General features: G+C 38.9%; 1 protein-coding gene across 4 annotated transcripts in view; it reads right to left on the bottom strand.

The window, feature by feature from the left end:
- Positions 1-13548, bottom strand: part of golga4 (golgin A4) — a 192005-nt gene that overhangs the window by 58146 nt on the left and 120311 nt on the right. For all 4 annotated transcript variants that reach the window (XM_087986136.1, XM_087986137.1, XM_087986138.1 and 1 more), the window contains one exon: positions 7544-11802. In XM_087986136.1, coding sequence (XP_087842262.1) covers positions 7544-11802 — 4259 coding nt within the window. The remainder of the gene's footprint in view (positions 1-7543; positions 11803-13548) is intronic.

Here is a 13548-nt window from a genome sequence, read left to right as displayed (position 1 = left end):
TGCCCTCGATGTTGTGCTAACCTTTTATCCTCCTCTAAGACCAAATTAACCTACATACCCTTCATTGTACTATCATTCATGTGCCTATCCAAGTGTTGCCTAAATGTTCCTAAACGTATCTGACTCTACGAGCACTGCTGGCAGTGCATTCCACACACCCACCACATTCTGTGTAAAGAACCTTCCTCCAATCATCTTAAAATTTGGCCCCCTCATGATAGCCAATTCTGGCCTCGGAAAAGTCTCTGGCTATCCACTCTATGGCTCCCATCATCTTGTACACCTCTATCAACTTGCCTCTCATCCTTCTTCACTCCAATGAGAAAAGCCATAGTTGCCTCAACCTTTCTTCCTAAGACCTGCCCTCCAGTCCAGGTAGCATCCTGGTAAATCTCCTCTGCACCCTCTCGAGCTTCTAAATCCTTCAGATAATGAGATAACCAGAACAGAACACGATATTCCAAGTGTGATCTAACCGGGGCTTTACTGAGCTGCAGCAGAACCTCACAGCTTTTAAACTCAATTCGCCTGCTAATGAAAGCCAACACACCATACACCTTCTTAATAACCCTATCAACTGGAGTGGCAACTTTGAGGGATCTATGGACATGGATCCCAAGATCCCGCTGTTCCTCCACACTATCAAGAATCCTGCCTTTAACCCCGTATTCTGCCTTCAAATTCAACCTTCCAAATGAATGACTTCATACTTTCCAGTTTGAACTCCATCCCTCACTTCTCAGCCCTGCTCTGCATCCTGTCAATGTCCCGTTGCAACCTACAACAGCCCTCCACGCTATTCACAACTCCACCAACCTTTGGGTCATCAGCAAACTTACTAATCTACCCTTCCACTTCTTCATCAAGTCACTTATAAAAATGACAAAGAGCAGATGTCCCAGAACAGATCCCTGCAAAACACCACTGGTCACAGAGCTCAAGGCTGAATACATTCCATTAACTACCACCCTCTGTCTTCTATGGGCCAGCCAATTCTGTATCCAGACGGTCAAATTTTCCTGTATCCCTTGCCTCCTTAATTTCTCAATGAGCCAAGCATGAGAAACCCGATCAAATGCCTTGCTAAAATCCATGTACACCACATCCACTGCTCAACCTTTATCAATACGTTTTGTCACATCCTCAAAGAATTCAATAAGGCTTGTGAGGCATGACCTGCCCCATATAAAGCCATGCTGACTATTTCTAATCAAACTAGGATTTTCCAAGTAATTACAAATCCTGTCTCTCAGAATAGTCTCCAATAATCTGCCCATCACAGACGTAAGACTGACTGGTTTGTAATTCCCAGGGTTATCCCTATTTCCTCTCTTGAACAAGAGAATAACATGTACCACACTCCATTCATCTGGTACTACTCCAGTGGACAATGAGGACACAAAGATTATCACCCAAGGTGCAGCGATTTCTTCCCTCACTTCCTGCATTAACTTTAGGTATATCCCACCAGCCCAGGGGACTTCTCTATTCTCATATTTATCAAACTTTCCATCACATACACCTTCTTAACATCAACTGGCTTGGGCATTTCAGCCTGCTTCATGTTGCCCTCACAAATGACAAGGTCCCTCTCATTAGTGAATACTGAAGCAAAGTATTCATTCAGAACCTCCCCTACCTACTCTGACTCCAGGCACAAGTTCCCTCCATTATCCCTGATTGGTCCTACCCTCACTCTGGCCATTTCCTTGTTCCTCACATAAGTGTAGAACGCCTTGGTGTTTTCCTTAATCCTATACACCAAGGTTTTTTTCATGCCTCCTTCCAGCTCTTCCAAGTCATTCCTAATGAAGAGCTTATGCTCGAAATGTCGATTCCCCTGCTCCTCAGATGCTGCGTGACCAGCTGCTATTCCACCACCACACTCTCAACTCTGATTTCCAGCATCTGCAATCCTCACTTTCTCCAAGTCCATTCTCCAGTTCCTTTCTGGCTATGCTGTAACCCTCAAGCGCCCGGTCTGGTTCTTGCTTTCTCAATCTTAATAGATTTCCTTCTTCCTCTTTGATTAGATGTTGCTCATCTCTTGTCACTCAAGGTTCCTTCAACCTACCATCCCTTCCTTGACTTAATGGGATAAACCTATTCAGCACTCACAGCAAGTGCTCCCTAAATAACCTCCACATTTCTTTTGTGCATTTCCTTGAGAATACCTGTTCCAAATTTATGCTCCACAGTTCTTGTTTAATAGCATTGTAATTTTCCCCTCCCCCAATTAAATACTTTCACATCCTTCTCATATCCTTCTCCATAACTACAGTAAAGGTCAGGGAGTTGTGATCACTGTCACCGAAATGCACTCCCACTGAGAGTTCTAACACCTGACCTTGTTCATTGCCAAGCATCAAATCCAATATGGCCTCCCCTCTAGTCAGGGCCTAGATTAGAGTGGTGCTGGAAAAGCACAGCAGGTCAGGCAGCATCTGAGGAGCAGGAAAATCAACGTTTTTGCCTGAAACGTCGATTTTCCTGCTCCTTGGATGTTGCCTGACCTGCTGTGCTTTTCCAGCACCACTCTAATCTAGACTCTGGTTTCCAGCATCTGCAGTCCTCACTTTTGCCCTCCAGTCAGCCTATCTACATATTGAGTCAGGAATCCTTCCTGGACACACCTGACAAAGTCTGCTCCATCTGAACTATTTGCACTAAGGAGGTTCAAATCAATAGTATGGAAGTTAAAGTTACTTATGACAACAACCCTGTTACTTCTGCACCTTTCCAAAATCTACCTCCCAATCGGCTCCTCCATGCCTCTGTTGCTACTGGGAGGGTCTACAGAAAACATCCAATAAAGTGACTGCCCCTTTCCTGTTTCTGACTTCCACACATAATGACCCAGTAAACAAACTCTCAGTGATGACCTCCTTTTCTGCATCTAATATACTATCCATGATTAGCAATACCACTCCCCTACCACTTTTACCTCCCTCCCTATTACTTTTGAAACATCTAAACCCTGGAACATCCAACAACCATTCTTGCCCTCGAGATATCCAAGTCTCCATAACAGCCACAACATCGCAGCTCCAAGTATTGATCTATGCTCTAAGTTCATCACCCTTCATCCTGACACTTGCATTAAAATACACACTTTAACCCATCACATTGACGGCAACTTTGCCCCCTTAACTGTCTATCCTTCCTCACAGACTCTCTACAGGCTGTATCTGCCTGTTCACCAGCTATCCCATCTTCTGATTTACAGTTCCGTTTCCATCCGCCTGCCAAACTAGTTTAAACCCTTGCAAAGAGATCGAATAAATCTACCACTTAGGATATTGGTACCCTTCCAGTTCAGGTGCAATCTGTCCTCCTTGTACAGGTCCCATCTTCCCCAGAAGGTATCCCAAAGATCCACATATTTGAAGCTCTCCCTCCCACACCATCTCTGCAGCCACGTGTTCAGCTGCAATTGCGCTCTGCTCCTAGCCTCACTAACACTTGCTGTGTTGTCGGGGCATGATTAACAGTTTCAGCCAACACAAAAACTAATACTGTGGTAATAATCAGGAACTATACTTTGGTAGATGTTAATGGATGAATCATGTCTGAAACAGTGGCACATCAAGTTTAATGAAGTGAATGAACCCAGCAATGCATTTGTAGAAAGCTAATGAGAGAAGGCAATATACAATGGTAGGTTAGTGAGCAGTGCAAAGAAACAGAGGGACCTTGGAGTGCATGTTAATAGATACCTGAAGGAGGTTAGATAGATGCATGAGGTTAGATAGATGCATAAGGTCATCAAGAAAGTGCCTTAATTAGTCAAGGCATAAAATAAGGCTTGGCTTGGTATATAGGAGCTTTATAAAACACTAAAATAAGCACAAAGATGCTGGAAACCTGAAACAAAAACAAAAACAGTGTGCTGGAGAAATATTGCAGGTCTGGCAACATCTGTAGAGAGAGAAAAAAGTTAATATTTTGAGTCCAATGATCTTTGTCAGAATAGAACTAAAACAGTAGTTGGGTCATAGCTGGAATACAGCATGCAGTTCTGGCCACTTCACTCCAAGAAAGAAGTTGTTACACTTTGGACAATATTGAGGAAGTTTCCCAGGATGTTGCTGAGACTGGGGAAGTTTAGTTAAGAAAAAGGATTGGATAGGTTAGGATTGCTAAGGGATCATAGTGACATGCATAAAACTGAGAGTGGCCTAGGTAAAGTGCATAAAAAGGTCCTTTCCCTCAAAGTTGAGGAGTGCATTGCTTTAAGACAAGTAGTAAGTGGTCAAAAAGGATCACAGGAGTAATTCTTTTCACTGAGAGGATTGCGGGGATCAGCCGAAAAGGGTATAGAGGAAGAAACCGTCATAATATTTCAAAGGTGCAGGGATACACACTTAAAGTGTCACATACAATGAGCTGCAAACTGACAGCTACAAGGTGGGATTAGATTTCTTGCCAACTGAACAAGGACAATGGGCCAAATGGTCTCAAACTATGCTATAAATGTCTATTATTCTCCAACATACCCAAGTAACTGAAGTCCCTCATCTCCGAACCCATTCTTACATATACCTGCCGTGTCTTCTCCAATACCTCCATATCTGTCCTGAAGAATGGTGTCTAAGATTGGATACAATGCTCCAGACAAGGCCAGACATCCATCAAAGTTTACTGTAACCTCTGTTTCTGTATTTGATGCCTTTACTTATAAATCGAGGATTGTGTACAGTTTAATAACAGTGCTCACAACCTGCCCAACTGCCTTCAATAACTTTACACATAAGTCTCACTATGCCTGCAAGTGTTTCCAATGCATCCTTTATTTCACCTTTATTTCATGTCCTTCCTCTCGAAATGTCTCATTTCATCTGTTAAGTCTGCTCATTCTATTTAAGTTAGTCAGCTCCTTTAAACCAGAAAGCTAATTGCTCTAACTTAACATATTCTTGCATCATTCTTATGTTAACTGTTGTTTAATCACAGAACTTTGTAGATAGAATAGACAGGTTACAGCTGAACAGTAATGCAATATTTCAACAATGTGGTGTATCTTCAGTGAGGCAAGTCTATATGTTAATGATCTTTATTAAAAAATAGATTTAAATAGATACACCCACGCAGCAACAAGTGTCAGCAACTATTCTCAGTCTTGCCTATTAAAGCCTGTGAACCTGATGTGCCTTTGTTTTGGCTCTTATTAAGCAGAAGGATATAATAGTCACACAAAGTATTCCTGGAATTCTTCTGTTTTTGTTATCTCTGCCCAAATTTGAGACTTAGGTTTACACCAAATTTATATCCTGTATTTTGAATCAGTGATCTGCAAACACACCAGCCAAGCAATTTAAAACATTTCTCACCCATTTACTTCGAGTATTGAAATTAATGTATTTTTGTTATGAATATTTTAGATAAGAATTTAGCTGTTTTGAGTAAAGAGGCAGTCCTTCTTTGTAAAAAGCCTACTTGCCACCCGCTGTCTAATCATTTCCAACTGAAAAATCAAATTATGGGAAATAAAGATGACTTGAATAAATTATGCAAGATTAAATATTAAACTTGTTATACTAAGTCAGAGTTTCCATAGCTATTCTAAGAAGTCCAAAAATAAAAAGTTTGGAGTAAATAATCTGTTGGAGGCCATAAAAAAATTAACTCAGGAGTAAGCTCGGACGTAGAGTCATAGAGATGTACAGCACGGAAACAGACCCTTCGGTCCAACCCGTCCATGCCGACCAGATATCCCAACCCAAACTAATCCTACCTGCCAGCACTGGCCCATATTCCTCCAAACCCTTCCTATTCATATACACATCCAAATGCCTTTTAAATGTTGCAATTGGATCAGCCTCCACCACTTCCTCTGGCAGCTCATTCCATACATGTACCACCCTGTGTGAGAAAAAGTTGCCTCGTAGGTCTCTTTTATATCTTTCCTCTCTCACCCTAAACCTATGCCGTCTAGTTCTGGACTCCCCAACCCCAGGGAAAAGACTTTGCCTATTTATCCTGTCCATGCCCCTCATAATTTTGTAAACTTCTATAAGGTCACCCCTCAGCCTCCGATGCTCCAGGGAAAACAGCCTCAGCCTGTTCAGCCTCTCCCTATAGCTCAAATCCTCCAACCCTGGCAATATCCTTGTACTTGTTTCAAAAACAGCAAGTAGAATGTAATTTAAAAATGAATTCAGTTGGTTGCGACTGCAGCATAGCTTCATCAAAAGAAGGTAGAGTTGCATTTATAATGCCTCAGTCATTTCTTGGGAACATGCCATTGCAATTTGCAGCTAATGAAGCATTTTTAAGTTGAGTCACTGCTGTATTATAAGAAACATTTTTTTGGAAACCGTTTATATAGTAACTGCATAGCTGATTTCTTATTAAATGTTTATGCTTTGAAGTATTACTCTTTAAATAATCTAAACATTAGAATTAGCTTCCTGAAATATGCAGAATACAGAGGTAGCATATTCAATCTTCAATGGATTGTCAAATATCATTCAAGCGATGAGGAGGGTCCCTTTGTCTTCCGTCATGTAATGTCATGCATAAGTCTCAAAGGTTCAGTTCTGAACTATGCCTCAGTTTATGCAACAGCGGCTTGATAATAATCACAAGTTAAAATTCTAAGTTACATTTGGCTCTGCCCACCATTATGCCAATCTTCATTTGTTTTGGATAGAACAAAAATGTCAACACAAACCTTGGCCACAATGTTTATCCCTCCACGTGGTCAATCCGCTTAACTTCCTGGAATCATTGTATTTCTTTACACCCTAAACCTTGTTTTTGCATGCTGACAATGTCTGATTGTGTCAACTACTTCAGAAGCATGTTTGTGTGCTTTCCAGCCTCAATCCTCACAATCCTGTGTGTAAATAACAAAGATTTTCCTGCTTTCCAAACTAAACAAATCATCCTTCTTCATACCCATGTCTCTCAATCCAATGTTCAATCCTTGGAGATAGTCTATTTTTGCAATTCTGCACCAATTATCTATTAACATTAAACAGTTGTATAAAATGGGTTTTAAGTGTCCTAATTAGCACATTCCTTAAATCAATCCAGGCTAATTCAAGCTAATTACATTGAAAAACATCAATCAGATGAGACATAAAATGTTGGACTTTCTCGTAGCCCAGCCAATATTCATCTCTCAACCTCCAAGGATTCCCATCATGATGACATTATTATTTTTGCAAGACTTCATTGCGAGTTACCGCATGTTTATCATCAGTACAATAGCTACTTAAATAGTACTTGATCAACTTTAAAACTCTTTGAGATGTCCTTAGGTCATGGAAGGCATGATACAAATGTAAATGTTATTTTTAGCTAAATTCTTGTGATGTGATGCGCAATGTAATGTTGACATGCAGAACTACTTTTACAAAATAATACATGGGTTACATTATTGTTATATATGCCTTTTGGTAGCTATTTCTGCACTTTCATAACTTGGTAACGTTAAGACTTACCCACCCCAACCATTAAGACCTAGTATTTTATCTATTAAAGTCAAGACAAAAGAATTTTTCAAAACATTGTTCACTTGAAACAGACACACACTTACTTGGCTTTATTTTCAGTTTCTTCACTTATTTCTTTGCGAATGATTTCTATTTCAGCCTCATGTTCTTTGCGTAACACACGAATGTCTTTTTGCAGTTTAGCCTGTTCTTTGCGAGCTTTTTGTTTCTCGTTTTCTGCCTCTTCCAGTTTGTGTCCCAATTCTTTTTGTTGCTCCTGCATGTCATTGAGCAACTTTTGTAGTTCTGTGTCAGATTTTGTCTTCTCTTCAGAACTTTCTTCAAAGATGTGAAGTAGAGAAACTTTTTCTTCCAACTGCTGCTGGAGTGCCAGTATCTGTTTTTTGTAGCCTTCAATCAGAGAACTGCTCTCTGATTTTTCCTCCCCCTCAACATCTTTCTTTTTTAAAGTGAAGGCACTTGATAGCTCCACTAGGGTTTGCTTCTCAGGAATCTCTTTACCCTGGATTTTATTTTGTAACTCTGCAATTATTTTTTCCATCTCATTTATGTGTTTCTCTTTTATGCTCAATTGTTCCTTAAACTTTTCTACTGTGTTAATTTCCTCCTTTTGTTGTTCTTCTGCCAGTAATGGATGTACATGCTTCTGTTGTTCAAACTCATCTCCATCTCTCTTCTGGATTTGTTTCTCATCTTCAACTTTTTCTTGATGCTTTTGAAGATCTGTATAAGACTTGCTGATCTCATGTTCAGCATTTGTTTCTAGCTGATTGTCTCTGTATTTTTGCAACATTTCATCTCTCGCTGACACATCCATCTGTAGAACGATAATCCTTTTTTCATAGTTTTCTTTCAACAACTTCAGAGAGCTCTCCTTCTCAAGTTCCATTTCTTTTTTCACTTTCTCAACCCATTTCTGCTTTTCTTCCTTTTCTGATCCAATTGAAGCTTCTAGAATTTTCAGTTTCTCTTTTAAGGCTCCAATGACTGCTTCTTGATCCTGTGCTTTGTGTTTCAAGTCTCTTATTTGTTCATTTGCACTATTTTCTTTTTCTTCTAATTGATTAGTTAATTGCTTCTTTATTTTTGCAATTTTTTGTTCTGCTTTTTTCTTGAATTCAGCGATTTTACTGGTGCTCTCAGTTTTCATTCTAGTTTCTAAATCTATGAGTTCTTTCTCTTTGCTATTTATGAGTTCAAATTTAGTTTGTTCCCATTCATTCTGTTTCTGTGAAAATTCAACTCGCAGTGATTCCATCTCTTTCTCAAATGATTGGATTTTTTCTTCAGCATTCTTATATCTGCTGTCCTGGTCACAAGCTCCAACCTGAGCCTGTTCAAGCAGCAGTCCCATCTCCTGCAATTCAGTCTCCTTCTGATGCAATTGCTCGTTGAGTTCTTCAACAACTTTACATTCCTCAGACTTTGCTGCAATGTCTTGGTCTAGTTCTGCTATTCTAGATTTGGTTATTTCCAGTTGGGCATTCAAATCATTTACAATTTTCTCTTTCTCCTTTGCCATATATTCAACTTCAATTGTAATACTTTGTAGGTTGGTGGTCAGTTTTTCCACCTCTGCTGTCAATGTTGATATTTGGTCATCCTTCTCCTTATTCTGTTTAACAGATGTCTCATATTTTGACTCAAGCTCTTTCATTTTGTTGTTATGCTGCACTAATTTTGATTCCATCTTTTTCTTCCATTCTGTTAACTTGTTTTTGTGCTGGCTTGCCTGTTCAAGGGCTGAATCTTTTTCTTGAGAAACAGTTTCAACATTTGCAGATAGTTGATCAATTTGGTCCAGCAGCTTTTGTTGTTCCACTTTGTATTGTTTGTCAAGTAATGAAACAGCTTCTTCCTTATCTGAAAGGGAAATACTGTGCTCAAGCTCCAACTTCAGATCACGTATTTGTTCCTCCAAGCTTGAGATTGCTATTTCTTTTTCCTTTAGCTGTTCTGTAGTGGATTTGCAAGCTAATGCACTTTCAGACAATTCTTTCTTATACTGTTCAATGCAAGCTTCTTTCTCAGTCAATTCTTGACTATTTTGCTTACTTTCTTGCTGGAGTGTGCTATGCTGTGCAGTAATGGTTTGGAGTTCAGATTGCAATGCCTTAAAGTTTTGTTGCTCATTTTGCAATTGTTGTGTTGTATGCAGCAATGAATCATTCAATAAGACATTTTGCTTTACTAACTCATCCAGTTTAACTTCTAGTTCACCAACCCTACTGATTCTTTTGAGTAGTGCCTTTTGTACCTTCTCAATTTGACTTTGGTAAATTTTAACACGTTCATGAAGGATATCCATTTTTTCAGTGCACTTCAGATTAAAGTCATTGGTTTGCAGCTCAACTTTCATATTTGCTTCATGAAAATTATTAATTAACTGCTCTACTTGGCTCCTGATTTTGCTTTCATTCCCAAGTTCAACAGATTTTTCTTGAAGTTGTTTCTGATACTCCTCAGTCTCTTTGCAACGCATATTTTCTAATGCATGGAAGTTATCCTCAGTTTTCTTCAACAAATTGCTAAGCTCCTGAATCTTAGCCTGATTCTGCTCATCTGCTTTCTTCAGTTCATTTAGACAGTTTTCTAATTCTGTTTTTTCCAACAGCTTTTGTCTGTTAGCATCTTCAAAAGCCTGTAATGTAGCTTTAAGTTCTGTTTCACTTTTTATCAAAGTGTCAACTTGAACCAATGCTTCCTTCAATTCCTCTTCAAGTTGCTGTTTTTTATCTGCTCCTAAAGCAACCTCCTTGGTAAGTTCAGTTACTTTCATGGCTAGCTCAGCACTTTCATTATTGGAAGCTTCAAGGTTCTGTTTTAACTCTCTCAATTCTTCTTGCTTTTCTTGAAATGCAGTCTCATGCTTTTCCTGCAATTCTTCAATCTGCCGATTCATCCTTTTCTCCCAGCTTTGTTGAAGTTCTTCAAACTCTTGCTTATGAAACTCCTTAACAGTTTCAAGTTGCTGTTTGTGATTTGATTCCAACTGTGTCACAGTTTCATTCATTCCCGTAGAACTTGCTTGTGCCATTTCCACTAATTTTTCATTGAACATTTGTTCCTTTTCAATAAATTCCTTCTGTTGTTTCTCCAGCTGTGTTTTTAATTTCATCTCTTGTTCAGAAAGTTCAATCCGCAATTTATCCTGCATTTCAGTTCCCTTTTGTTTAACTTCTTCAAGCTTTGTTTCAAGTGCCTTTATCTTTTTTCCATATTCCTCATGAAGTGAATCAATTTGCTGCGCAGTTACTTTTTGTTCTTCTGTTTGTTTTTGAGTAAAGGCTTCTACCTGCTGTTTCTGAATATTTTGTGCATCATTAAGTGCCTTTTGCTTTTCTTCTGAACTTGTCTGTAACTGTCCAATGTCTGATTCCAGCTGAGCTATTTGGGTTTCATATTGTTCTGTCAGGAAAGCTACTTTATTTAGCAGCTCACTGTTTTTCTCTTCCAATTCCTGGGTCTGGGACTTATAGTTATCTAAACTGGCAGTAAGCTCATTGTGTCTGGTCTGATCTGACAACCGCTTCTTTTCTTTCTCAGTTTCTAGGTCCCTTAGCAAGTTCCGCAATTCTGTTAACTGCGTTTCATACAGTTGACGTTGATCATCTAGTTTCCAATTAAACTTTTCCTCAGCATTTCCTTGGTCTTGCTGATAGGTTTGCTTCATGCATTCAAGTTCTGCAGAAATTTCTGTGGCTTCTTTTTTAACCGTTTCGAGTTCATTTACCAGACTCTCTCTTTCTACTTGAAGGTCTCCTACAATTTTGTCCTTGCCCTCAAGAAGATGACGGAGGTTGTTTACCTCATCTGTCAATGTTTTCTCAACTCCACTAAAGGATTGTTCAATGCCTTTTCTATCAGCCTCAATTTTTTCTTCATAATGTAGTTTCTTCTGTGCTAGCTCCTTCTCATGGTCTGCTTCAATTGCAGTTAACTTATTTTCCAGCTCATTCCGTATTCTGAGCATTTCAGTCATCTCAGTTGACAGTGCTTCCAACTCAGTTTGTTTCACATCAAGTTTCTCTAGTGTTTTTTGGTTCATTTCCTCAATGTGTGCATGGAATTGAGTTTCTTTCCCTTTCAATTGTACTTCCAGATTTTTAGATTTTTCTTCAAGTTGTTCCACTTGAGCCTTGTGCTGATGGTTAATTATCTGTATTTTTTCAGTGTATAATTGCTCTTCTTCTTGACGCAAGTTTTCCAGTGCCTCCTGGTGGGTTTTAATTAAGGCTGCAATTTCTATTTCATGCTTGACTCTCTCGGCTTCCAACTCTTCTGCATGAGCTTCACCATCTTGTGATTTCTTTAAAAGCAAACTTTCCAATTCCAAAACTCTCTGTAAAAACGATAACTACATTTTAATAATGGCAACCACATACAATACTTGAATTTCAAGTGACGTGCGTGTGGATGTGTATTAACTAATTAACCAGAAATGACATTTGTCAATGTAAAAGAAAACTAAATAAAGTTAGTTTTCAAAGTTGCTCTTAATCAACAACTTCAATATACTCAGAAATGCTAAATGAATTAAATTTCAAACACATTTTACACACTTTATCCTTTCTGATCTTATAATACAAAGAGAACAATTGTGCCAGAGAACAATAATGGCCTGGATTTGTTGGGAGAAGTGAAGGAATGGTTTCCTCCAATCAGCTTTTGTCCAGGTACCCAGGGTTTGACAGTGGGCTTGCAGCAAAAATTCTACTTCCCAATGTCTGGTTCAAGCTGGTGTTCTCTTATAGAGGATCTCTGGTCTCTGTGAGAAAAGTGCTTAGCAGAGAAACTGGTCAGCCAATAAAAATGCAGAAACCTCAAAATGAGTAAAACAAGAAGAAATTTTAAAAATTAAGCCAAATAAAGATTGGGACACAAATTGGACAGAAGGAAACACTGAAAACAAACTATTCAAGTTACATTGAATGTTCTTTTAAAATCTAGATCATAACTCAGACATGTAAAGTTAATTTTTTAGGGTAAAAATAAGTGTTCAACATTAATCATGATTTATTACACAGCTTTAAAACTCAGAAGCAAGATTCAGCTCAGCAGCTCCCAATCTATGCCTGCTAATCCTAACTTTCTTTAGGCCCTAGAGAGAAACAGAATGGCAGTTGCAAGTTCATCTCCACCAAGTCAAAGCCCTGCAGCAGCAGTGAGGCCCAAATATTATTTGGTCCTGCCCATTCTCTGCTTGTGTCTTGGTCTCATCTCTCTCACTGGGTGATGGGCTCTGACTTGTTTCCAAGTCAGTGCACCTCTAGTCCCAGTCATTGATCTGGCAGAGATGCCTCTGCTCGGAAGCAAAAGCCAGACACAAGCTATCACCCTACTGCTGTGAAAACAACTTGAATCTCAATTTGTGCTTCTAGTGCTTCCTGGTCAAGATCCATAAGCTTGACTCACAGATGCAGTAATACATTGATGAATACATAAAACACCAACTCCTGCTTAAAAAAGAAAACACTTTCATGTGTATATGACGTATTATAATTTGATCTATAATACATGAGTTTAAAACATTATGTATAGAATGTTCCTATTGTTGCACAGCATTTTTATATTTAATATTTAAGAGAACTTTAAAAGGATTGTGGAATAGAATTATTTATTTCAAGTTTTGTGGAAATACCTAGAGTGGCTTTTTTAGTGTATGTCACTGAATGGTAATTGTAGATAATTTTTAAATGAGGATTTTGAGAAATCATATCACTGACACCAAGTGTTTTGTCTGCTGTAGACCTGTTATTCTTATCTAAGTAACTAAATGTAGAGTGCTTTTGAATCTGGAATTAACTGAAGGACAATAAACCTAAGGAAGGGCTGCTCAGCTGATCCAAGTCCAGGGTGAAACCTATTTGTACTGCTGAAAGAGTGCAGAAATTTTTTAACAGTGCATTTTCTGAGTAAGCCGTCTGTCAATGCATGATCAGTGACTTGCCACATATCAGAAAATCAGATAGACAGACTTTTGTGTGTCTGTCAATGCATGATCAGTGGTTTGTCCAGATGTCAGAACTTCACATCGACAGATTTTGGAACATAGTGTGCTTCATCCTTTGGCTGAAAAAATTAACTT

This window comes from Chiloscyllium plagiosum, unplaced genomic scaffold (genome assembly GCF_037043375.1).
Source record: "Chiloscyllium plagiosum isolate Xiang-an unplaced genomic scaffold, Cpla_swu_hap1 HiC_scaffold_4, whole genome shotgun sequence".
Taxonomy (NCBI): Eukaryota; Metazoa; Chordata; class Chondrichthyes; order Orectolobiformes; family Hemiscylliidae; genus Chiloscyllium; species Chiloscyllium plagiosum.
Note: the sequence above shows the minus strand (reverse complement) of the source record. Positions and strands in the feature narration are given on the sequence as shown.